At 49.7% G+C, this 26,742-nt stretch overlaps 2 protein-coding genes across 5 annotated transcripts in view; both read left to right on the top strand.

Annotated features, from left to right (window-relative positions):
• BICD1 (BICD cargo adaptor 1) overlaps positions 1 to 26,742 on the top strand; it is a 213,010-nt gene that overhangs the window by 100,019 nt on the left and 86,249 nt on the right. Inside the window, exons 9-10 of one of the 4 annotated variants that reach the window (XM_049783790.1) lie at positions 3,130 to 3,205; positions 6,522 to 7,284. In XM_049783790.1, coding sequence (XP_049639747.1) covers positions 3,130 to 3,205; positions 6,522 to 6,762 — 317 coding nt within the window. In that variant the 3' untranslated portion in view covers positions 6,763 to 7,284. Of the gene's footprint in view, positions 1 to 3,129; positions 3,206 to 6,521; positions 7,285 to 26,742 lie in introns of those variants that run through there. The other 3 variants (XM_049783791.1, XM_049783792.1, XM_049783793.1) reach the window with 3 other exon arrangements.
• FGD4 (FYVE, RhoGEF and PH domain containing 4) overlaps positions 20,446 to 26,742 on the top strand; it is a 110,104-nt gene continuing 103,807 nt past the window's right edge. The window contains exon 1 of the mRNA XM_049783794.1: positions 20,446 to 20,713. Within this exon, the coding sequence (XP_049639751.1) occupies positions 20,539 to 20,713 (175 nt within the window). The 5' untranslated portion in view covers positions 20,446 to 20,538. The remainder of the gene's footprint in view (positions 20,714 to 26,742) is intronic.

The raw sequence follows: 26,742 nt of genomic DNA, 5'->3' as shown, positions 1-26,742 counted from the left end.
CCTCCTCCTCCTTCTTCTTCTTCTTCTTCTTCTTCTTCTTCTTCTTCTTCTTCTTCTTCTTCTTCTTCTTCTTCTTCTTCTTCTTCTTCTTCTTCTTCTGTTTTTGGGTCACACCTGGTGGTGTTCAGGTTACTCCTGGCTGTTTGCTCAGAAATCACTCCTGGCAGGCTTGGGGAACCATATGGATGCCAGAAATCAAACTGGGGTCCATCTAGAGTTGGCCACGTGCAAGGCAAGCGCCCTACTGCTGTGCTATCTCTCTGGCCCCCAAGATGCTTTCTTTCTTTCTTTCTTTTCTTTCTTTCTTTCTTTCTTTCTTTCTTTCTTTCTTTCTTTCTTTCTTTCTTTCTTTCTTTCTTTCTTTCTTTCTTTCTTTCTTTCTGTCTTTCTTTCTGTCTTTCTTTCTTTCTTTCTTTCTTTCTTTCTTTCTTTCTTTCTTTCTTTCTTTTTTTTTGCTTTTGGGCCACACCCAAAAGCTTAGGGGTTACTCCTGGCTATGTGCTCAGAAATCGCTCCTGGCTTGGGGGACCATATGGGATGCCAGGGGATCAAACTGCAGTCCGTCATAAGTTAGCACGTGCAAGGCAAATACCCTACTGCTTGCACCACTGCTCCGGCCTTGCAAGATGCTTTTCTTTTGAGGAGACTAGGACCATGCCTGCCTCCTTAATATACCCTCCTCCTAAGATGGGAGTCATTGGCTCAATGATGGTATCTCCTAAGTCACCCAAGTCATAAGTCATCTTTTGCCCCTGAAGCGATGATCTGCAGCCCTCCTCCAGAGTGGCCAGATAGTGCAGCTCCTTACAGAGCTGGCCCAGGGTCAAGCATCTCCTGCCACCTCCTTGCAGCCAGATGCAGGGAGAAGCTGTGGTATGATAGAAGCTATAAGACATTGGGGCCAGAGATATAGCATGGAGGTAAGGTGTTTGCCTTGCATGCAGAAGGTCGGTGGTTCGAATCCTGGCATCCCATATGGTCCCCTGAGCCTGCCAGGAGCGATTTCTGAGCGTAGAGCCAGAAGTAGCCCCTGAGTGCTGCCGGGTGTGACCCAAAAAACAAAAACAAACAAAAAATTTTAAAAAAGAAGCTTATAAGACATTATAGGGGGCAATATTTCTCCTCCTAAAGTCTTATTCCCTCCTGTCACCCTCTTACCTATGGAGTTTTTTTTTTTATTATTTCTTTGTTTGGGGATCAGACCAGCTGTGTTCAGGACTTAATTCTGGCTCTCTACTCAGGGACTACTCTTAGCAGTACTTAGGGTTGGCTGCATGCAAGCAAAGTGCCATGATCCTTGTAGTTTTTCTCTGGGTCAACCTTTTATTCTTCAAGGAAAACATCGAGTTAAGCTCTTATAAGTAATAAAGACACAAAAACTTTATCCAGAGGTGGTGTCATTTCTAAAGAAGGCAAAACACACTCCCTCCAAATGCCAGAAATGGTCCTGAGTGGATGGCAGGCCTCTGGCTGCCTTCACTGTTTCCCAGTACACAACTTTAGGTGTTTAATAAACCCTGGACTGTGTTGGTAAACCAAAATGCCTTTCTCATTTTGGTGAGCAACAAGAGAAGTTTTAACTGTAAAATACTCTAGCCCAGGGCCGGAGTGGTGGCGCAACTGGTAGGGTGCTTGCCTTGCACGCACTAACCTAGGATGAACTGCGATTTGAACCCCCGACGTCCCATATGGTCCCCCAAGCCAGGAGCACATAGCCAGGAATAACACTGAGCATCACTGGGTGTGGCCCCCAAACCAAAAAGAAAACAAAAATAATCTAGCTCAAGGGCTTTCTATTCCACAGGGGCCAAAAGTTTACTGTTGCAGGATTTCATTTGATCCTCCCTGGCCAAGTCAGAAAGACCTAACAGGTTCCATAGCATCTCCAAGGGCTCCTGCTCTTTGTTGGCTTTGGGTCCTACTCATTTGTACTCAGGACATATTCTGGGCTCCAGGATTTGGGAATCATACGCAGTGCTGGGAATAGAACCTGGGTCAGCTCTATGGAAGACAAATGCTTTATCTGCTATACTTGCTCTACTACCGCCCCACTCTGCCTTTGGAGGGGCATTAAATTACGTTTAATTGAAATTTAATTTAAAATTTCAAGGATCTACAACCTCTGTTTTTACTTAGGGCTCCCACCAGAGGGCAGCACCACCATGCAATTTAAACAAATGACATATCTGCCTTAATCCAAGAAACTCCTAAATCACTCTGCCAGGGAAACTGTTAAAATACTAAAAGAGAAAAAAAAAATTTTATTTTCATCGTACAAGACTCCAAGTTCCTACAAAAGGAACTTTTGGATTAAATTAGGCTGAAAATACACATAGGAAATAAAAACGTTCCAACCCTGAGAGTGGAAATCTTCATTCCATTTCAAGGACTTTTCATGATAATCTGAATACCAACTGTTCAGTGGGCAAAGTTTCCCTCTTTGCTGTCCCTAAGCATTAATGCTTGTTGCTCTGTAGAAAAACCCCCTTATGAATGGTCCCTGTCAATCCTAATGTGCTTTGGGCTGAATTCAGGCCACGCGGTGGAGTCTATTGTGTAGTGTTGATGGCTCCACTATGCTCAGGGTCTATATCAAAGTGTCAGCATTTTCATGAACACTGGCATTCTGGATCAACAAAAACATGTTCTGTCGTGACAGCAGTGAGCCTCACCAGTTCTGAGTGCCAATGCCAGTAAACCTCACTAGGCAAGGCTGGAACCCAGGATTTTTGATGGCTTACCTCGATGGTCAGCAGTCTGCTGAGCCCATACCACAAAGCACACAACTAGCCTGGAGTCCAGCCTGCCTGCCCAGATAGCTCCATTCACCAGCTCTCCTGTGCATGGCTCTTGCTCAGAACTTGAAAAGCTTTTGCTGTCTTAGCAGCCCCTTCAGTTTCAGATAGATGCAGCCGCAGCTGTGTGTGGCACAGATCTGCTTCTGTACTGACATCCCACTACAGAGTTCACTGACTTTAGTTTGAAATGATTTGAAAAGGAGAAAATAATCCCTGCTCTTCATTGGCCCCCAGGCAGCGGGGACAAGTCTCCAGCAGCAATCTTAGCCACTGCCACAAAGCCTTGCTTTGCCGTCCCCGTGTACATGTCTAATTTATCAGTTTCTCCTAGATTGTCAGCAGCCTGCTGCCCCCGTACCGCCACAGTGCACACAACTAGCCGGGAGTCCAGCCTGCCCGCCCGACAGGTAACCCCACACACCTCCTCTCCCATGCATGCAGCAGCCCTCCTACACCACACCTGCCCCGACAGGTAACCCCACACACCTTCTTTCCTGTGCATGCAGCCATCCTTCCTGCACCACACCTGCCTACAGTGACCCCACACAGAGCCTCTTCCATGCATGCAGTGCCCCAGTAGATCAGCTTGCCTGCAGCCTGGAGAGAGGCGAAGCTTCCAGAAGATGTCTGGGGTCTGGGAATATTGACTCTGGGCTTGGGCAGGCCAGTGATTTTTCTCAGGCACATGCAGAAAGAGGGGAGGCCTCATCCTGAAATGCTTCTCTGCTTATTTGCCCTTGTTATCCAAACTCCAAAGGTGTGGATAACCCTGAGTTGGCACCTTCATAGACCCTGGGCAGGAGGATGCCTCTGGGTGACAGGGATGAAAGTTAGGAGGAAGTGAGCCCAATCCTCCAGCACAGAGAGCTTGCTGGCAGGTTCTTAGGAATAAGTATGCATTCAGCCCAGCTAACAAGTAGGTCCGCTACTTATTCCAGAACCAGCCAGTTCGTCTGGAACAAACTAACAACCTGGAACCAGCTGATCCAGCCCAGAACCCACAGGCCCCATCCACTTCCTTCAGCGTCCTCAGCTCATCCTCAGATGTAGTGTCCTGGGCTGAGGCAGGGGCTGGAAGTATCCAGGGTCCCAGCAGCCTTCAACCCTATTCTTTTTTTTTTTTTCTTTTTTTTTGGTTTTTGGGCCACACCCAGTGACGCTCAGGGGTTACTCCTGGCTATGCACTCAGAAGTCGCTCCTGGCTTGGGGGACCATATGGGACGCCGGGGGATCGAACCGCGGTCCGTCCTAGGCTAGCGCAGGCAAGGCAGACACCTTACCTCTAGCGCCACCGCCCGGCCCACAACCCTATTCTAATGGCAGACCCTCCTCAGGCCTACTGGGCTGGCACTGGGTATGGACTACAGCAGATGAGCCTGGGGTGTCTAATTCTCAGAAAGATGGAGACATGCATCAGGGACAGGCCCTGGGATCAGACTGCAAGGTCCCAGCAGTGGTCTCAACAGTGGAGGGTCCCTTCTCTCTCTTTTTTTTTTTTTTTTTTTTGGTTTTTGGGTCACACCTGGTTGTGCTCAGAGGTTACTCCTGGATCTACACTCAAAATTGCTCCTGGCAGACTTGGGGGACCATACCGGATGCTGGGATTCGAACCACCGACCTTCTGCATGCAAGGCAAATCCTTTACCTCCGTGCTATCTCTCCGGCCCCAGAGGGTCCCTTTTCAGTCCAGACATGTCCTGCTGATGAGAGAGGCAGCAGCTAGGCTGCATGTACCTTCTGTCAGGACATGGACGTCCCAGGGACAGGAAAGCCGTCTGCTGCCCCCACTCTGTCTATACTCCTGCCTCTGAGTCACCTGGGGCAGCCCATCGCCCCCTCTTCTGAGACCATTCCCTCTGTGCACACAGGGGGGAACCCCTTGCTGGCAGGGGTGTGGGGCCTGGACTTTGTGTATGAGTCCCACTGCATCTTGTCCACCTACTGGCTGGGGTAAGCAAGCCAGAGAGAGGACCTAGTGCTGACCCCTGTATTGTGCTGCCAGGAGTGGGCAGGGCAAGGCAGCCCCTCCCTGTGGCTGTTGTGCTGGTGGTGGAGAGTCACTGTCCAGGGGCCTCTGCCATCCTGTTTGTCCCTGCCTGTCCATATCCCCTGCCGAGAGAACAAAATCTAGCTGCATCTCTGTGATGCTTTGGCCTCCAGGGAGCATCAGGGAGGGGCTGTGAGCATGGAAGCAGCCATCAGCCTGGAATGGAAGAATGTTCTAGAAACTCCTGTTCTATCTGAGAATACAGTCCACTGTGCCCACAGAAAAGAGCCCCTGTCCATGGAAAGTGCCCCTAGAAGATCTGATGGGCTGGAAGCTGAACCTACCCCCCACCTGAGAGCACTGGAGTCAGAGTGTGTTCAAGAAACGGTTCCCTGGGTCATGAGACACGGGCACTCTGGACTCTGCACAGAGCGACACACCATGCCACGAGTGAGGCCTTGAGTCTCTGCAGGGAACCTGCACCAGCAGAGTCCTGGGTATTTGCCAGGCATCTCCCCTTCCTCCAACATTCTTTGGCATTCACAGAACAACCTAACCTGCAGAAAGAAGCCACCCTCTCAGCCCCACCACTGTACCCTGGGTCCCTGCTGGCTTGTCCCTAGGGTGCACAGCAGTGCTGCCCCTTAAACTGGAGTCCTAGAAGGAAGCTAGTGGTTCCTGGAGAACTGGGTTACATTTTATTTCTTTTCAGTTTCCTCTTAAAATCCAAGAGCCAGAGGCCCAGAGATGGCTCTGGGGTGTTGGGACATGTTCTGACATGTGGGGGGAGCCCTGTGCCTCAATTCCCTGCCCTATGTGCCCTCCAACTATCAAAGTTTTCGGAGTGACCCCAAACACCCCTACCAACAACAACAATAAACCACTAGAGCCATGTAGGATATTTTCAACCTGAACATGATCTGACATTCACACACACACACACACACACACACACACACACACACACACACATGTTTATAGAAATACCTTCCCCTGAGAAGCCCTGCTTATTTTTTGAAACATCTCTCCCCAAAGAAATGAATTCTCTGAGATTGGATTTCCCCAGATTCAGGAGAAAGTAAATTGTTGTTTCCTTTATGAAATCTTCAATGTCTTATTTCTTGGTGGTTCCCTGCTAGGGAGGCAGGGGACACCAAGATACAGGCCTATCCTGATTTGTTCTTCAGCAGATGAGTGCTGGGCCCTGGTCTATTCCAAATAAGTGCAGCACAGACAGCTGCATGTTACTGTGACCCAATGTACATAGCACCTGCATTGCTGCAGCCACTGGATCTACTTCTAGCCCATAGCATGGGCAGGGAGCTGCCCCACCCCAGGTGCTATTTCATGGTACTCAGGATCTGGCCCCTGGGTCTAGGCTCAGATCTTGACCCAGATCAGAAGCTTCACTGCCGACTTTCAGGGAAGAAACCCCAAAACCAACCTTCTTTAAGCCAACAGAAAGTGCTCCCTGATTGCACGCTGGGCCAAGTGTTTCAGAAATGCTGGTTCAACTCTGCCTCGAGGAGATGGGGGCACAGCCTCCTCTCCCAGTCAGCAAGCTCTCGCGGTCTAAGCACCCCCAGCCTCCCCTGCGCCCACATTGTTTTTCTCTGCCTCAGCCTTGACAAGCCGTGGCCCCGCATGCCACCAGTCCAGCCCTCTGTTTACTTCTGTTCGTGTCTCCCCACTGTCCATTCCGCACACCCCTCTGACCTGCTCGTGTCTCGTTGCAGTGCTGACTCTGCACGCCGCGAGGAGCAGCCCTGGTCCAGACCACCGTGTACCACGTCCCGCTGTCTCCAAGCCTTCTCTTCCTTAGCATCACCTCCGCCATCACCTCAGGCCTCGGTGACTTCATTGACACTGCCCACGAGCCGGCGGGCAATCCTTCTTGCTCTGAGACAGCAGTCAGCCGAGTCCTCCCACAGGATGACTGAGTTCCCAGCAAGAGACGGGGCCCAGACCCCCAAGTGATGGGACCTCCTCATGGTGGCAAACCCAGTGGCTCCTTGGTGGCCTTTAACTACCCATGTGTCCTGACCCGGTCCTTTTAGCTCTGGATGGGGAGTCCATGCTCTGTTGTTGACACCTTTATTCTTGATTTCTGCCCGCTGTGTTGGAAGCTGAACTGCTTGTTTCTGTTCAAGAACGTGAGTTTGGGTTCCTCCTGGGTGCTGGCACTGGCCAGACTGTGATCGTTTTTCTTGCACAAAATGATGAAGCCGTGAACGGTGCCACCGGGCATGTTCCCACTAGCTCATTTTGCTACCACACTGACAATGTTCTGTGTTTGCTGTCTGCTCCATGGTTCATTCATTGTCTATGGGTTCTTGTCCTGAGAGTTCCCGCTGGGCATTGTCTGGTCAGCCTGAGGGAACTGCAAGACTTCTGGGTGGTTCCAGATTGTTCCTCACCGCAGACGGATGCACTGGTGCTGGCCCTGTATGCGTGCGTGCGAGTGTGTGTGAGAAACATTAAAGGAATAAGTCAACTGTGGCAGGGAGAAGTGTGTTTACTTAATTGTCCAGAATGCTTTAAGCTCTTACCCAATTCATGCTTCTCTTCTGGATCTTTCCATGCCCAAGAGACATGGACAGCCTTTGCTTTATCCCATTTTGATCAGAAGCAGATGTTTGGTTGTTGTGGGGTTTTGCAAAAAGAATCTTCTTTATCCCAAACCCCAGCAGTATAGAGACCTTACCCAGTATCTCCTGCAGACCAGTACTCTGGTGGCTGGGGTCAGTGGGACATGCTAAGGTCATCTTGTTCCGTGCTCCTAAGCAGCTTCTGCTGGGGCCGAAGACATGCCAGAAGGCAACGGCTGCAGAGAAGCTTGTTCCTCATGGTTTGACTAAAGGAGAACTGATAAGGTGCTGCAGGGCCCCACTCCATGCTCTTAGTTTCTTGTCCTCTCTGCAGGACAGAAGGTACCTCTCCAGTAGAGGCAGGTGCCATCATGGGCCCCACCTTCAGGAACAGGGATTCTGCGAGACCATGCATGTGAGCAGGACCGTGACAGACCCCAACAGGGATAGCAAGAGAGATGTAGCAGGCCCTGAAGTTCTGTGCATTGCTGTACTGTGTGATGGTGTCAGGTGAACAGTCATACATGATGGTGCATGTGAGAAGGTAATACATGGTGGTGCCATGAGAGTGGGTCATATGTGATAGTTGCCATGTGAGAGGGCCAGTTGTATGTGCCATGTGAACAGGTCTCACGGGTGGTGCTAAGTGGTCACATACAATGGTATGTGTGAGTGGGTCATGTGTGATGATGCCATGTGAATAGGTAAAGTGTGATGGTGCTTGTGAGTGGGTCACATGTGAGTGAGTCACACACAGTGTTGTGTGAGTGGCCACATGTAATGGTGCCATGTAGAACAAGTTACATATGAATGGTCACATGTGCTGAGTTATGAGTGGGTCCATGTAGGTTCCATGTGAGTGGGATGGTCATGTATGATGATGTCATGTGAGTGGTCATGTGTGGTGAGGGAGTGGTCACGTGTGGGTGGTCACATATGATGGTGCTATGTGAGTGGGTCACATATGATGTCATGTGTGGTGGTATCATGTGAGTGAGCCACATGAACGGCCTGTTCTATTCCATTCATTCAGGTTCAGTGATGGAAGCCCCCTTTCTTCTTGTTTTTCCCACACTGTGTTTGGCCCTGAGAATGCAGGTGTCTTGCTGCTGAGAATGCAGGTGTCTTGCTGCTTTCACTAAGGTGCTGGCAGTGTGCTGAGGGACAGTGACTCTCTCCCGCATTCCAGGGAGGGCCGCTGTGCCTGCTCTCACCGCCCTTTCCCAGCCTCATTGGTTCTACAACTTTATTTCACTCTTTAGAGTAGCGAGTGGGAATTGCTTGTTTTTAAATATTATTTTATAAAAAAAAAGTTTATTGAAGCAAAGCTTTGCCAAGAAAGTATAGAAACTTGGAGATAAATTTTTAATTTTCAGCACTAAGTTAGATGATCTCTAAACATCAACGAGGGAGAATCGTGTGTGCTGACACTGAGTTACAGCACGGTCCAAACAAGCCTTACTGACCAGCATGAAAGCGAATGCACGTGTGTAGCCCTGGTATAGACCCAAATCCGTGCCTGGGAGATGCTCTCAAAGGGAAATGCAGAAGCAGACACAGAAGAGGTTGGGAGAATCTGAAAGACCCAGAAAGGCCCAGTGAAGTCAGGCCCCAGGGAGAAAGAAGCCCACATTCAGAAATAAGCTGGGTAGAGCTTGACCTACTGAGAGGAGCACTGGGCCTAGAGTCCCAACCAGTGCCCTTCACTGTGATTCTGATGAGGATACCCTTCAGCAATGGAATCAGAGTGTTCCACATGGTGCCATGTTGAACAGGTCATGTGTGAGTGGGTCACATGCGGTTCCATGTGAGTGAAGGTGGGGAGCCTGCATGAGCCCCTCTCCATTCTCAGCACCTCCAGGAGTGATCCCTAAGCCCAGAGCTGGGCAATTCCTGAGTCCTTCAGGATGTGACCCCAAAACTAAAAGAGTAAAAACTGAGAGGGACAATAATGGCTGTTGACCGAGCAGAGGAATGACCTGACCTCTTCTGAATCTAACATGTCAGCACTGACTCTTCAGGAGGACTGTGGATACCCATGAGAAAACATTTATTTACAGGAACTGGTCTGTAGGACAAGAGGTCCAAAAGCAGCCACAGAGAACAGGAAGTGAAGAGGAGGCGGGTCCTGGCCATAGTCCAGCAAGGATTCGGGTGGACCCCATCGAGGGACCCCACTGAGGTCACAAGCCCTCAGATTTATTTTTATCAATTAAGAATTAGGTGGCTAGTAAAGATTAAGCGGCAAGATAACTGTCAATAATGGATTATGATTTGTGATTCTGGAATTCCAAGTCCCACGTTTCTTTCAAGTTTCGAAACTCCATTCAAGTTTAATCAAAATACTGTCTCTTCAAAGTAGACTGGCGGTCTTTAGTTTTCCCAAGTCATTTTGGTAAAAGCAAAACAAGCTTGTTATTCTTTTCATCCCAGTTGCATCTCACTATATCTCTGATGTTGCCCAGAATGTGGAAGTTTTACTTTAAGAGCCTCCAGGCTCAGAGTGGACAAAGTCCTTTGGGAATTGTTCAGAGAAGGTCTGTGGTCCCTGGGGTGAGGCCTCACTTTTGTCTTGTCCACAAACATCTTCTTTTGGCATTGCTTCTCCGTGTGGGCTAGAACTTCTTGTCCCGGGGCCTTCACTTTAAGACAAGCCTGAAACATCAGCTGTTCCCCTCCCCTCCCCCTGAGTGGTTCTATCCTGGGTGCCCCTTAGACCCAGCACCCCAGTTCTCAGTGGGCTGACAGCAGGTTCGTGTGTAGATACTAAACTCAACCTGTGTATGGACCTGTCTCCGAAGGACTCTGGGAGAGGATGGAGCTGGCATGGAGGGGATTAGGTGGGGTGGGTGGGTGTGCTGAGATAGGAAAGGCCTCTTAGGGCAAGTCACAGCATTCATCCTTGCCTGCCTAGTTTATTGCTTGTTTATAAACAAGATGTAAAAGAATTCTTGTCTAAGATCCAAAAGGAAATGATAAGGATATACTTTCAGATAAAGTGAAAGAGCTGGAATTATGGCTATGCGGAATCAGCTGCCCCCAAACCCACGTAGTGCAAGTCCTCAGTCCCATTATGGCCTTACTGTGGCCATGCTAAAACAGGAGATGTTCCTGAGATGCCCATTGAGCCTGTCTGTCCATGAGCCCCTGGGAGTTGCCTTCATCCTTGTGCTCAGACTGGGATGGTCAGGGGGACATTTTGGAAGCCACGATTGCTGAAGACAGTGGGGCAAGGAGCTGTCCTCAACCTAGGTCCTGGGTCTGCTACATCAGAGACATCTGGAACCAGGCTGGCTCCTCTGCCTTCTCCCATGGGCCTGGCTCCCTCCCTGCTGAAGTGCAGTGCCTGTTCTGTCCTCAGAATATTTTTAGCAGTTTTCTCCAGAGTTATTTAAAAGCTGCCCTATTTTAACCAAAGCCCAAGCAGCAGTGCTTCTGGCCTGTGCGGATACTGGAGGTCAGGTCCCACTGCGCTCTCTGGACACGCTTCCATGACACTGCCCCAGTGGCAACTTCTCCATGGAAGAACCGAGAAGGGACCTGGCGCTGCTCATGGGAATGTCTGTTTCTCTTCTTAAAAAGCTGCCCAGTGGGCAGGAGAGATAGCACAGCAGGTAGAGTACTTGCCTTGCCTTGCAAGTTGCCAACCCAGGGTCAGTCCCGGGGTACTGCCAGGGGTGATTCCTGAGCACAGAACCAGGAGTAAGCCCCTGAGCACTGCTGGGTATGGCCCCCAAAACAAACAAAAACGCTGCCTGAAAATAGAGACCAGATCTCAAAAGAAAAACAGCCTCATTATGTTGATAAATCATTATTCAATGATAATGGAGCTATAAAAAATTACGGTGTTTTATTGTTTGGATTTATAAATGGTTTTGCACCCCATCTTAGAGAAAAACAATAATTTTAATATTATTGCCATAAAAATATTTTGAGCTCGATGGCTTGACTGTTGGTGCCATTAAACAGTTCTTTGAAACTCCTTGAGGACATTTATTGCTTGCTGTTCTTATTCGCATGGTCACACAGTCTATTCTGAGAGCATTTCTTCCCAGCACTGTCATTTTTGAGGTGGCTTGCACATGACCTGGTCATTGCAGCAATGCTTCTGTGCTACATTTCGGCCCATTTGTAGTTTTGTGCTATGCAGTTTGGCCACACAACTAAGAGATCCATGAAAGTCCTGAGTTACTGATTGTTTTCAAAGCCACCGATCTCAGAGGAAGCTTGTTTGTACTTAGGACTCAGGAATTCTCCAGGAGTTCTGACTTCGGGTCCATCGGATCTTTGCTGCTCAGAGTGCCAAGTGAGTGTGGCCTGGTCTCAAGCACTTGCTCTGCTCCCCACCTACCCGAAGGCCACCCCCACCCCACTGTTTTCAAAGCCCACTCAGAGCTCTCCCCAGGAAAAACATGAGCCGGTTTTGGTTCATTTTATATTGGCGACCTTTTCTTCAGTGTGAGCGCCATTTTGATGATATTCTGACCCATGCTTCCGCAGAGTGAGAGTAGCACTTGTATTTCTGTGGGTCAGACTTAGTGCTTCTAGGAGCTCAGTGCTAATCTTCATTTGGGCCCCAAACTGCCATGCTCTGTCTGACCCACCCCCTCTTGCTCTTTCCTTTCTGGTCTCTTCCAAAAGGGTGTTTTTGGCAGAGGGAACTTGAGCAGAATTAGATTAGAAATGGGATGGCCTGAAGCATATGCCTGTGTCATAAAAAGGCAACATTTGAGCAAAGGAAAAGAAGTTATGATCTGGGAGCTCAATCCCCAAGGTCCAACTAGAGCTGTTCCACCAGGCTTCTGCCTTGGAAGAAAAACAGTCTGTCTATTCTGGGAAAAAACTTTTCTTAACAGACAAACTGAATCTCGCTGCATCCCATACCTAATTTGGCTCTGTGTCAATGGGAATTTCTAGGCTCTGACAAATATATCAAGTTTGTGCAGAGATGATAAGAAACCATTAAGCAAAATCTTTCCACTATCAGCAGTAGAAATTTTAATTAGTTGACATTAAAGTAGCATTAAAACCACCACAGGCCTTTCATAACTCCCTTTGAAGACATAAATGATTCATAATGCCAGTCAAATGCTACAGGTTTCAAAGGGCACAAGATCAGGAAGTGATTCATATTAACACCCCTTTCCCCTAGTACATCAAAGGTGATAGAAATGATGTGACTCTATACAACCCACTGGCTCGAGGATGGGAGTTCTCATTCCCAGGAATAGGCTGGGACAAGGGTGCTGAGTTGGGTCCAGTTTCTACTGAGAGGCCAAGGGAGTACCAGTTTCATTGCTTTCCTGCATCAACCATGGGCATGGATGTGTGTCCAGAAGGATTATGGGAGCGCCCAGTGAAATTAAAAGGAAGAGCTGAGCTGAGGGGCCCTGGGCTCACGCAGGTGATAACAGTGAAGTATGGAATTTTGTTCTGATCTTAGTCCTGGCACAGGTGAGCTCTGTGACATGGGGGAAAGATTTAGCCTCTTTAAGCCTTGTTGTAAAATATCTCACCTTACTTTGATTTATTTGGGGAGAATCTCCCCAGCATTGCTAAGTGGGCTGAGAGCCATTCCCAGCAGTACTCTGTCAACTTGATGGGGTCCAAGGGTATGGGCCTGCTCAGGTGCTCTAGTATTGGTGGCCTTGCTTCTGGTACTTATTTAACCTTTGGTAGCTAAAGTTCTTGTCTTCAGCTGTAAAATCACCCCACACACCATATCTCCAAACTCACGTGAACAAGTCTGAATCAAGGTCACACATGAAATAATCCAAACCAGGCTGAGGGTGAAACACGGGTAGTCTGGCAATCTTCTACCTCGTATCTCCCATGCTGCCTGCCAGAACTGCTGTTTCAATTGATTACAGAGACCACCCTTGGGTGGGGCCATAAAGACAGATAGCTCAGGCTATCCTGAGCCAGTCCCACCCAGGTTTACAAGTAAAATACTCTCCGTTTTGGAGTAAATCCAAGTTGTAAACAAACATACAAAGGAACCAGGAATGGTCTTTGTTTTAGGTAAAAGAAGATGTAACCTAACAAACAGTAATGCCCAGATTTGTTGGCTCCCACAGGGACCAAGAGCAAGAATTTACTTCTCTGAACATCCAGGTAGAAATATTTGCTGAGATTCAGGCTGTGTCCATGAATGCTCTGGAAGTAGAGCCAAGGCAGAAGACAGAATGAAAATGGTTTGAACCATTGAGAAGTTTGCACTGGGCATGAGCATTGATGAGGGAGGAAGGCAGAAGAATTCACAAAATCAGTTCCTAATGAATATATCCCTTACAGGTGAGGCTGTGAGAGAAAAGGGGTAGGAAAATGGCTATATGGGGCTGTGAAGGACACATTCTGAGCACTGGACTGTAAGGGAATGGAGGGACACAGCACTGGGGTAGAAGGGTCACAGACCTCATGTGAACTGTGGGGGGGTGGGGGAAACAGACCATATATGCACTGGAGAGGGGTATACGGATGTTACGTGCACTGGAGTGGTTCACCCCAGTCCGATGATCTAGTTCACAGCATGATTACTTTTCTTCAGAAATAGCCTGATATTATGTGCTACTCCTATGATTAAGATGCCAAACAGCAATGTCCCTTAAGCAGTCATATGTCCAGAGACAAATAATTTAAATGACTGTTAACACTGCATAGTTACATGACTGAGTACACTCATATTCCACGGTTATGCTGCTTTAAGATACCAGTGTTTATTTTACAAATAGATATGCCTTCATGAGGTCTTAGGATATTCCTATTTATTATGTTTTGCCTCAAAATGTTTGAGTAAAATAATTTTATTCAATAGACATATTGATGACTATATTTTCTAATTGGCCCTAAAAACAATCCTCATAAAGTTGACTTACAATAGCCAGAAACAGCCTTTTGTTCCAGCTATCTCCTCCCTGAATGAATCTTTCATCTGAGTTTTCCATGAAGTTCAGGGAATTTTGTCAATCAGTTCTTCAGGACCCTCACCCACAGACAAAGGGCAGGCAGCTGGCCATGGAGCATTGTATCCACTCTGGGGAATGTGGCCACTGCTCTTAGGGCACTCTGCAGGGCCAGGTCCTGGTGTCAGTCTGTGTCCCCTGAGTGCTTTCTCTGCCTTCTCTTATCATTCTTTGTGCAGGTAAGGCGTATTCATTCCTAGTGCAGTTAGAGTGATTTCCCAAAGCTGTACCCTCACACCCATCCTAATAAATGGCAGGGAAGATAGATAGGACAGTGATCCCCTCAAGGAAAATGTCCCCTCCACATCATCTACTTGTCCACATCCTAGGATGTATTCTGGAGTCTCTTCTTTCCCTAATGCAGATGAATCACCTTGGTTCTGACTGGTAATGGGATTCTATGTCCTTGTCAGGGGAGCCTTCTCTGCTCGTGTCTGTTCTATGTACAAACCAGGGAGCTGAGAACTCTTGAGTGAAATGAAAAACAAGATTCTCAGAAATACTTCCAAGAAACATATTTCTTCTCTCTCTCTCTCTCTCTCTCTCTCTCTCTCTCTCTCTCTCTCTCTCTCTCTCTCTCTCTCTCTCTCTCTCTCTTTTAATTAGTTTTGGGGTCACACCTGGCAGCGCTCAGACTCCTGACTCTATGCTCAGAAATCCCTTCTGGCAGGCTCAGAGGACCATTTGGGATGCCGGGATTTGAACCACCGACCTTCTGCATGCAAGGCAAATGCCTTACCTCCATACTATCTCTCCGGCCTCCAAGAAACATTTCCAGTGGTGCTAACACATTTAGTTCCAAGTGTGGCCTGGAGTTAGCGGAGCCCAATCTCGTCATTTCTGTCTAAACACATGATAGAATTAGTTCCTTATTTGGGTGCCATATGCTAGAATTTGGCCTCAGGTTCCAAAGCCAGGACACTGGAGAGACATCTCTGGAAGCAAATATTGATGTAGTAAATAATTCACACACACACTAAAGAGGGAGAAAGGGGTTCATGAATTCCAACACGGTAAGCCTTCAGCTCCTAAGGAACAGGAAACTCAGCAGGAAGTCCGGAAACACAAGAGAGAGTTTTCCTTCAACTCAGCATATTAATTCGGAAGGAACAGACCACACCTGGAGGTGGAATTAGGTGGTATAAACACCAATCCAAGGTAATACATTCAAAGATGTTTCCAACCAATGAGTAACAAGGCATATGCTGAGTGGAATGGGATCCACTCAGTCCCACAATCAATGCCAATGGCTGCATGGAGACAATATTTCACTGGGCAAAAGGAAACTACAAGGATTCCATAGAAGTTCCTTTATAGCCTCTGAGCAGAGCATGCTTAGATAGACCATAAAGCAAGGTCAGCAAGAAAAGTGGAACCCTGCCCCCAATATCTGCTCTCACTTTGGAGTCACCAGTTTGCCCCCAAGATACCCCAATTTCGAACAGCAATGCAAAAGACGGCACATCCACACCTTCTTATCCCCAATCTTACAGACCTTTGAGTGTATAAAACTAAGGAGATAGCCAGGGTGAGTCAAAATCCAGTGGGATTTTGCCACCCCACATGTGTGAAGAAACATCCTGACGTCTTTGGAGATGTTAACAGTGGTTCACTCCATGAATCCTAAAATATATCTCCAGGAATTATGTCTTCCAGCATAAGAAAGCAAGTCAGTGAGTAAATAAATCAATAAAATTGGAAAAAGTGAATTCATTTAAAACAGACACCAGACATTTAGGAAGTATCTCATTGTCATTTTAGTTTATAGGAGTTCACAGATATCAGATCTTTACTTACTGAAGATACATTTTATTTTCTCTCTCCTTTTTTTTTTTTTTTTTTGGTTTTGGGGCCACAGCCAGTGTCGTTCAGGGGTTACTCCTGGCTCTGCACTTAGAAATCACTCCTGGCAGGCTGGGGGAGGGAACTACATGAGATACTGGGAATTGAACCTCAAACCGTCTTGAGTTGGCTTCACACAAGGCAAATGCCCTACTACTGTGCCATTGCTCTGGCCCCAAGATATATTTTCTTTTTTAATATATATTAATAATTTTTGGGAGAAGAGGCAGAGAGAAATCTGTGCTTCAGTACCCAGTTTTGATCCAGGCATCACATGCCTTCCCAAGCACCGTTGGCTGTGGTTCTGTGTTGCAGAAATTCTCACCATGAACTAGCAGAAAATGAAACACACACTCCTGAGAAGTGGGAGAACTGTTCTAGTCTTACCAGTGGACCTATCAGAGCTAATGCTCCAAAGACTGGGCCCCCATAAAGGCAAAAGCTTCATTTGACAGAATATCTGGGTATTCTGGGCATTTGCAGACAATTGGTGGGACAACACAGAAACAGAAATTCCCTAGCATGTTACTGTGAAAACCAGGGTATGACCGTTTCAAGAACAGGAGCATGATTTGAAGACATTCCGAGGTAACCAAGTTACAAAGCAAGGCATTATCACAAGAACACCGAATGCAGTCCTTGATTATGTCATGCCACCCAGACTTGGCTGTTTCTTGGCATCCCTTGCTCTCTGGTGTTAGCTTGTTTGAAATAAAGGCAAGGGTGATTTTTCTCATCATTGGAGTACCTTTAGGATGGCCTTGGTGGTCCCCATCACTTCCTGAATAGCTTGGTGTTTTCAGGCCTTCATCATGAGATGGCATCATTGGGATAGCCCTGACCTCTGAACACCACTTTGTAGTTGCTCCCCACCAAGATGCACTTCTTTTTAACATTTTTGCCCAATTTCTGAAATCAGGATGTGTTATCTGACATATAAAAGCTATAGATTCCTGGATGATCTATATCACAGAGATACAAAACAATCAGAAAAGTCTAAGGTGAGGTCCACCACCAAATCATTTTGTGTACAGTGCAGTTATGTTAGTAGTCCTACACAGGCTCTAGAGTTTTCCTCTTATAAAACTGAACTACCATCTGTCCCCATTCTGCCATTTGGGGGTGGGACAATGTTAGGGGTGTGTCACAGAGTATAAGCCCCTGAATGCACATGGAAGGCTTCAGTGCATTCTGAGTGTCCTGAAAAGATTGCACTCTAAAGGAGAATAAAACCAAAACTTTTTCATGGTACAGAAGGCTGGAATCCAAGATGTGGGACCCTCCAAGGGTGCTGATTGCTCTTCGTGATACAGATATATCTCATCTCTTGTTTCCTTCTAAGAAGTCAGCAGCTATAGTGCACAAGGTGTCTCGAGGTGAAGTGAGCTCCATTGCCTACGTTCCTCAGAGCTTGAGAAAGAAGTACCAGTGGCAAGTAGACTCTGTGGCAGGAATCCAGTATTGCTTCAGACAGATGCCTGGGTTGGGGGGGCAGCTATAGCACAGATGCCCATCTGGTCCCCACCTATCTGGCCTTGCCTGGAGCCTATGGGCCTGGACCTGAGCCCTGGCCCCTAACCTCTATGGACTAGACCAGCCCATGACCTCTGGATCCTTCTTTCTGACCCCTGTGTCCTGGAGCAGCAAGATTTGACAACATCAGAAGTTATGAGGTCATGACCAGCAGTACTGAAGGGCCCAAAGCTCACCTCTTGTTCTCTGCTCAGGAGGCAGGTAGGGAGATGGGGTGGAGTGGGATCACCTGCTGGTACCCACCAGTGCTCTGTGCAATCAACTGAGATATGGGCCAGCAGTTCTTCCAGACCAGAAATCAGATCAGAGAGCTTGAAGGTCTGTTCATAGGGCATCCCCAGACTGTTCCGGGCAGCTGATTCCTCTGTGAGGGAGAGGTCAGAGCCAATGGGCATTTCCAGAGGGAGGGAATCTTCAGACAACAGTGTAGGCTGTGAAGAAGTTGGGGGTCTTATTCCTGGCCGTGAGGTGCCCTGAGACACTGAGGTTTTCCTTTGGGGAAAAACAACTGCTTCTGGGGTCGAAAAGATTACATGGAGGTGGAGCATTTGCCTTGCATGCAGAAGGACGGTGGTTCGAATCCCGGCATCCCATATGGTCCCCTGTGCCTGCCAGGGGGTATTTCTGAACATAGAGCCAAGAGTAACCCCTGAGCGCTGCTGGGTGTGACCCAAAAACCAAACCAAACCAAAACAAAACAAAACAAACTGCTTCCTTTCAGGTTTTTGAGTGCTTTAAGATGATACTGAATGACTGTGTCCTTCTGGAAATCATGGGGTTGGGGTCAGGCCTGAGCCCTGTGCCAGCCTTCATATAAGTTCACACAGTTGGGCCCAGAGTGGTGGCACGGCACGGTAAGGTATCTCCCTGGCTGGCGCTAGACTAGGATGGACTGTGGTTCGATCCCCTGCATCTCATATGGTCCCCCAAGCCAGGAGTGATTTCTAAGCGCATAGCCAGGAGTAACCCCTGAGTATCACTGGGTGTGGCCCAAAAATCAAAACAAAACAAAAAAAAATAAATTCACACAGTTCCTCAGCTGCACAGATGACTTCTAGATATGTATGACCCAGAGATATGCAACAGCTGCTAAGGCCCATGATATCTCAGTTGGTACAAGGGTGCATTGTACCTATATGTACCTATATGATTGACTAGCATATGCACTGACTATGTTTTATCCAAATTCCATTCTGTTGGACCACGGAAGATGGCTCAAAGGGCTGGAGAGGGGCCTGGTCCATCCTGGCATCATGGCCAAAACCCTTAAGAGCAATTGTGTAAACTAAGTGCCTGTGATATAATGTTAGCATGATTCATGCCTTTTTCTCGCCTTCATTGTTGTGATGACATTTATATAAATTCCTACCTCATGGCTACATTGAAGTCAGAACTAATTGATCATTTTTGCTTAGGAAAGAAGATAACTCATCATGAAAGTGATGCGAGTTCCACCTTTTGCTAGTGAAACTCGACTGAGCAAGTCTGTGCAAAGTTCAGATTCCTCTGAACTAAAGTTTCAGAGGCAATGACATATATTGCAAGAACAACAGTGGAATCATTTGATTCCTTCTTTTCTCCTGTTTGGCTTTATTCTGGATCAGTTGGAGACTGACGTGCATTTACAGGCAGTGAGAAGGAAACTAGCATGGATATCATCTCTGTTGTGTTGGAGAGTATAAAGAGGGAACATGGGGACCCAGAATCTCCCCATGACTGTCCCCACACTTCTCTATATAATCCCTAGGAGAGGCCATTGGGGTTCCCTGCTCTGGGCTCAGTTTCCCTCCTAGGTGGGCAGAGAGAAGGGGCCAGAAGCAAATACAAGACACACAACCTCGCCCCTGTTACTACAAGTCACCCTAGAAACAGGGCCTTCTGGTTAATCAGCAGGAAGGTGAAGCAGAGACCCCCAGTAGCTCAGACCCCAGCACCCCGATGATGTGCCAGCGAGCAGATGAGCAGCCGATCACCAACTCCTAAGAACAACATCAAAAGTTGAGTAAGTTTCGTCTGCTGTCCTTAGCCGAGACGGAACAAACATTTGCACTCTTAACACCGCCAAGGATCCCAGCCTGCCAAGCCAGGGCACTCGGGCAAGAAGTGCTGAAGGGCAGGTGAGCGCCCAGGAACTTTGCGCACCTGCACAGGGTGCAGCCCGGGTCTGTCTGCCGGGCACCTAGGTAGGTGATGCTGGGAAACCGAGGCGGGGCCCTGGGCGAGATGACTTGGCTGCACCAAAGCCAGCTTCTGCGATGCAAGCCGCTGGGCCCAAGTTTTGGAGGAGAGCCCAGGAAGGGGCGGGGCAGTGGGCGGGGCCTGTGGCTTTGGGCGGGGTCTTGGGGCGCATCCGGCGCTCAGTGGAGGCCGCGCTCCGAGACGGGGGCGGTCAATAGGCGGGTCTTGCTGATTGGGGCGTGGCCTTTAGATTGGGGGCGGGGCTTGAGGCCTGGGGAGGTGCCTCTGGGCGGATCCGACTCTCAGTGGAGGCCGTTCTCCTTGACGGGGACCGGGGACGGGAGGATGGGCGTGGCCTGTTGGTTGAAGGCGTGGCCTGTTGTTTGGGGGCGTGGCCTTAGGATTGGGGCGTGGCCCTCGGGATGGATCCGGCGCTCAGTGGAGGCCGCTCTCCTCGACGGGGCGGGGGCGTGAAGTGGGCGGGGCCTGTTACTTGGGGCGGGGCCTGATAGGGGGCGTGGCCTCAGGGCGGACCCAGCGCTCAGTGGAGGCCGCACCCGGCTCCGGTTCAGCCAGTGTTCTGCCCCGGGCGGCCGCGGTGCGGCCTGGAGTTCTCAGCAAGACTTGGGGCCGAACGCACCGCGCGGAGCATGCAGCCGAGGACCCCCAAAGTCCCCACCACGGCCAGCAGGCACCCGTCCAGCACGATCCCGGCGCGGGAGCTCGGCTGGGCAGCGGGCGTCCCGGGTTCCCGGCGGCTGGCGCTGCGTCGGCCCCTGGCCAGCCCCGTGGCGCACGGCGATCGCGCCCTCCAGGCCCCGGCAGGTAAGCGCCGGGGGGGCCCCCGCCCCGGCACCGCTGCACCCGCATCTTCCTGGCGGAACTCTCCCCTGTCCAGGACCTTCTGCCTGGCCAGAGCTGTCCTGGGCGGGCACGAGCTGATCCCACCGAGCGCGACCCCCCCCCCACACAGTGGCACCTTGTTGACTCGGCCCCCAGTGCTCCCTCCGTCCGGCCGCCGTGGGGGATACGCCTAGGACCCGCCTCAGGGTTTGCAAAACTCTGGGACTCCAGGGACCTTTCTCGTGATTTGCAAAACCCTGTTTTGAGAGACAGCATTGAAGTAGGGCGTTTGCCTTAAATGCATGCAGAAGGACGGTGGTTCGAATCCCGGCATCCCATATGGTCCCCCCTAGAACTTGCCAGGAGCGATTTCTGAGCGTGGAGCCAGGAGGAACCCCTGAGCGCCACCGGGTGTGACCCAAAAACAAAACACACAAGCAAAACAACAACAACAACAACCCTGTTTTGGGATCGGGCCACCCCGGCTGGCAGTGGCTGGTGGCCTGTAGCGTCGCGCTCCTGCCCAAGCGCTGTCACCTGCGTGCCCAGGGTGAGGAGGAGGAGAAGAGGAGAAGCACGGAGCACCCGGGGAGCCAGCCCAGGCCAGACCCTGCTATGCCCGCGGCCAAATCCCTGCCCGACTGCCTGGAGAGCCTGGTGCTTCTAGGAGTGGGTCTTAGTGGTGCTGTTGCTCACCTGTGGCAGGTCAGCCTGGGGTCCTCCAAGTGCAGGGCGCGGGGATGGGGAGAGAGGGAATGTCTGGCCCTTTCTAGGGGCTCCCTGTTGTTTGGGGGAGACTTAGGGTTCCTCTGCTGTCTCTTCCCCGACTTCTCTCCAAGGTGCCTCTGGAGCACCTATTGGGAGCAGGACCTGATGTCCTCTTGCAGCCTGGAGTTGAGCCTCCCCCCAGAATCTTAGCAGAGGGATGCACATTTGGATTCCAAACATCGGTGTCTCCTGAAGAGGAACCAAGGGTCGCATCACAGTGGCTTCAGGGCTCACCAGTGTTGCCGAGTCACTCATTCTCCCGGAGACAGGGGCTGAGGGGGTCCCAGACCTCCCCAACTGCAGGGACCTTCCTCTGGTTCTTCTTGGTTCTTCCTCTGGACAGTGGGACCCATGGCCAGGTTGTGAGAGGAAAAAGGGGCGAGTCCAGGTGAGTGCGGTCAGAGCACCTCACCACCTCTGACAGCTACCGAGAATGCCAGCCCTGAGGGTGACCCTGTTGGCCATGTTTCTCTGAATGCATTGTGCACAATCAGCCATGTGTGACACAGGGCAGGCTGTTTAGGCTGAGTGTGTGACACGGGGAAGACGGTTGTGACACAGGGACAGACTCTGTATGTGATACAGGGACAGACTGTGTGTGTGTGACACAGTACATTGGATCTGAGCTTCACAGAGTCCCGTTTGACTATTGGTGTCACATTCTTCTTGAGCTACAGAAATATTTTTTTAACCTTGAGGAACTGGCTCTCATTGCCAGGATCAACCTGTGTACCTGGCAATGTATGCAGCCCTGAGCATACATGACTGCATAAGGCTCAGTTGCATCATGAGAAATTCCACAGAACTTTAGATAATATCACTACTAGTAGAAAATATTTTCTTTTCTGTTCCCCTTGGCGGGTGTTAGAGTCCCCCTTTGCCTTGCCTTTCCTCTTCCTCAGTGTGAATAGCTGATTTGGGGCATCTCATTAAAATGAGTGCAAATAGAGTGCTTTGTTCTTGTCATTCATGGGAGCTGGGTCCCTATACAAAATTTCTGTTCTACTTCTGACCCGAGACCACTTTTCTCTCCCTGACTTGATGGCGAGTGTCTGGCCTGACTGTGCTCCAAGGCCTTACTGCCCTGCTGTGAGTGATTTTGGGGGGGTGCAACTGGCTTTTCAAAGGCCTGATTTCTTGGACTTGGATTTGGTTTGTCCTGTAGTCCCCCGGGGTCAGCTGGGATGGAATGTCTCCAGGCCCTTCTCTCTAGGAGCTGCTTCAGTGTAGAAGGTTCTGGCTGGGAGCTCAGCCCTGTCTGAACCCCTGAGGATCTGGGGCCCTGGGGGAGGTGCTACATTATTTTACAGATTCTTATTTGCTACTGGGGGGTTGGACCATAGGTCCTCCTTTTATCTTGTTCTTGGAAACCCCTTTCTTCTCTCCTGAGCCTTGTGGTTTATTTCCGGGTATGCGGTAGGAAACTTCTGACTGGGCAGTGAACAGTCAGGGACTTTGCCCAAGGTCTGGAGGTGTGTCCTTTCCTCTGTTCACCTGCTGGCCCCTGGGAGTGCCCTGGGGACTGCCACACCCAAGAGGAAGGACATGCAGGGATCTGAGCTGGAACCAGCGAGCATTGGTAGGTGTCTTTCATGCAGTTCCAGCTCCTGGACAGTCCTGGTGGCAGGTTTTGGAGGGATCCAGTTTTCTGGCAGAACACAACCATCTCCAGCTTCCACAAAAAACTAGTTTAGCCATATGTGCTCAAACTCAGACCATGTCCTCTTCAGGGAACACCTGCCACTGTGACCACAGTGACAGTGAGTCTGAGGACGGGCATCGCAATGTCTCTCCAAAGCAATTCAGGGACTGACTTCACAGTTGGGAAGGGCTTCATGGAACAAGACCCATAGCTTCTCTCTTTTTCTTTTATTCCAAGAGCAGTTTATTAATTGAGGGGGAATCCTAGTAATGCTCAGGAGCCCCAAGCTCTCCTGGAGATTCCAGGCCTGGTGTTAGGGTTTGCCCACCTTGGCATGCTCGGGAACTGGGTGTGAGGATTTCAACCTTGCACTGTCTCCCCCAGATCATTTAAAGAAGACTGGGGATCTGTTAATAAGCAGCAGGAGAGGGGCCGGGAAGGTGGCGCTAGAGGTAAGGTATCTGTCTTACAAGCGCTAGCCAAGGAACGGACAGTGGTTCGATCCCCCGGTGTCCCATATGGTCCCCCCAAGCCAGGGGCGATTTCTGAGCACATAGCCAGGAGTAACCCCTGAGCGTCAAACAGGTGTGGCCCAAAAGCCAAAAAAAAAAAAAAAAATAAGCAGCAGGAGAGCAAATCCACCTATCCCATTTGCCACTCAGGGAACTCAGGTGACAGAGGACCTGGGGCATGTGTGATGGGGGTCAGGTCTATCCTGCTACTGCCTGAGCACTTCCAGGTCAAGAGTTCCAGCTTCCTGTGCTCAGCCTGGCACCAAATGTGCTTCTGCGTGCCAAGTGATGGGAGAGGTCAATGTCTCTAGTGCTTTGTGTAAGTCCATTGACTGGACTGAGCTCAGGCATCTGCCATCTTCAGTGTGGTGGGGTTGGGCTGGGGGAGCCGTGTTCAGCCCTCCCTGGTCCTTGAATGCAGCCGGAGAATACTGGGGTATTATAGTGGGGGTTATTACTTGGGGACGGGCCTCTGCAGAGTCCCACAGGTCCTGGGGTGTATATAGGGTGTATGTATGTTGGAGTGTATGAATGTATATTGTCTTGGGTGCATATGAGTGTTTGTTGGTATGTTTATGTATTGAGTGTGAGTTGGGTTCTGTTGGTGTGTGTATTGGGGTGTATATTAAAATGTGTGAGTTGGGGTGTGTGTGTGTGAATGTGTCTAGAAGTTGGGTGTAGGTGAGTATGTGTTTGGTTATGTTTGTGGAGGTGTTGGGGTGTGTGTGTGCGCATGTATTTGGGGGTATCTGTATGTGTTGTGTTTGTATCAGAGTGGGGTGGGTTGCCCCTGTTGGGGTTTGCAGTCAGGTACCTTCAGGGCACTTTTACCACAGTCATTCTCTGACTCTATTTTGTCTGCCCAGTCTACTGCTGTTGGAAACCTACCTCTGGAAAAGGGTTTTTCTCATGCCTTGTTTCCGTTTGTGCCCAGTTAACGGTCTAGTGGCTGATTCAAAAAAATGAGGGACTTTGGGAAAAGTTTAATAGCTTGTTTTCCCTTATCCAAAAATAAGCCTCCATAAATAGGTTCAAGGAGAAACTTCCTTTTCTTAAAGTTTTATTCTATTTCCTTTCTGCTAATATTAAACGATTTGGTATGATAATCCTGGAACCTTGATACCAAGAAGTTGGGGCCTGGAACCTTGACTCACAATGCTGGAAACTTGGGTCCATGTGCACATGTCCCCAGGCCTGTAGCCCTTATTTAACTGGTAGACTCACCCCCACCACCCCCACCCTACAGGGTTACCCACTGGCTGCTCAGACTTCCTATCCCAGTTTAGCCACCGGAAGTAGGGTCAGCCTTGTCTGGTGCAGCCCTGCCAGAGAAGGTTGGGGGAGCTACTATTTATTTATTTTTATTTTTTTAAATACTTTATTTTATACTTTTACTCTTATACTTCCACCAAATCAAGATTTGGGGGGGGGGTTGGGTCACACCTGGCAGCGCTCAGGGATTCCTCCTGGCTCTATGTTCAGAAGTCGCTCCTGGCAGGCTTGGGGGACCATATGGAATGCCGGGATTCGAACCACCGTCCTTCTGCATGCAAGGCAAACTCCCCACCTCCATGCTATCTCTCCGGCCCCCAGAGCTACTATTTAGACCTGAGTACCTGCCCTGTTCTCCCTGCCAGTCAGGACATGCCTGGGGTCCTGAAGACAGGCATCCTTTGCCCCTGCGGAGGCCATAGCATGTGTGTGGCGTGTGAGTACATAGCATATGCACGTGTGTGTACCTAGTACGTGTGGTATATGAGCAAGCGTGTGTCTGTTGTGGTGTGTGGAACATGTGAGTGTATATCTGTGCAGTATGTGAGGTGTGGAGTATATGCTAGTATGTGTGATGTATATATGTGTGTGATATGTGAGTATGTGTGAGGTGATATGCGTCTGCATGTATACATGTGTTGGGAGCTGTGTCGACAGCACACTTATGGCCCTTCTTTTGCTGAGTCCTTCAGGGACCCACAGTTCACAGAAGGTCCCTGGTGCTGGGTGTGGGAAGCCCCATGTGGTGGGATTGACCTTTGCTCCTGAAAAGCACCTTGGTCAGTTGATAACTCTCTCCTCAGTTCCCTTCTTCCCTGCAAAGACTGCTAAACTGAGGAAGCTGCATCCATAGAATGAGGAGTAGGGGGCCCCCATATCACTGGGGTGAAGGGGGGAGGGATTGTAGTGTAGAGTCTCGGTGAAGCCCCTATGTACTGCTCCTCACCAGGGCCCAGAAGCCCCCTCTGAGCATTGCCCTGGCTGCTCCCCATCTGTATGCCGCACATTATTCCTAAGGCTCAGGCCAGCAGTGATAGCTGGAATCACTGATCCTGACCATAGTTTTCTATGCTGCCCTTGGAGGGGCTATAAAGAATGTTCTGGATCCAAGAGTGTGTTAGTCCCTTTGCTTCTTCCGGCCATCTTCCTCTCTCCTGCTTCCTCCATGCAAGGTGGCATTTCAGGCCAGCCTTCCAGTCCTGGGGCAGGCCACTGCCTGCTTCTCTAGGGAGAGCCCAAGGTTAGGTAGACACTCCCTGACTCCTGTCTTCTGTGTCACTGACCCTTGCCCACTGCCAGGACACTGTAGTTTGCTCAGGGATAAGTGTGGGACCTTCCCAAGCCTGTGTGAAGCACAGTCCAGAGTTTGTGCAGGGAGAGTTTGGACAAGCAACAGAAGAAAAGGGCCTGGACCCAAAGCCCAGGCACACAATGTGGCCTTCTACAAGCTTCATTGAGATGCAGCACAAATACTGAGCACTTCCCAGCCAAGTGCCAGGCTGCTTCTGAGACTGGAAAACTGGTGGTTTCCATCCGGCCCCACCGAGCTCTGAATGGGCTTGTGCTCTTACTGTGCTTGCTTTCCTTCTTTCTCTCTTCTTTGCTTCTTTCTCTTCTTTTTCTCTTGACCTCCCCCTCCCTCCCTTCCTCCCTCCCTCCCTCCCTCCCTCCCTCCCTCCCTCCCTCCCTCCCTCCCTCCCTCCCTCCCTCCCTCCCTCCCTCCCTCCCTCCCTCCCTCCCTCCCTCCCTTCCTTCCTTCCTTCCTTCCTTCCTTCCTTCCTTCCTTCCTTCCTTCCTTCCTTCCTTCCTTCCTTCTT

Source organism: Suncus etruscus, chromosome 11, assembly GCF_024139225.1.
Source record: "Suncus etruscus isolate mSunEtr1 chromosome 11, mSunEtr1.pri.cur, whole genome shotgun sequence".
NCBI classification, from domain to species: Eukaryota; Metazoa; Chordata; class Mammalia; order Eulipotyphla; family Soricidae; genus Suncus; species Suncus etruscus.
Note: the sequence above shows the minus strand (reverse complement) of the source record. Positions and strands in the feature narration are given on the sequence as shown.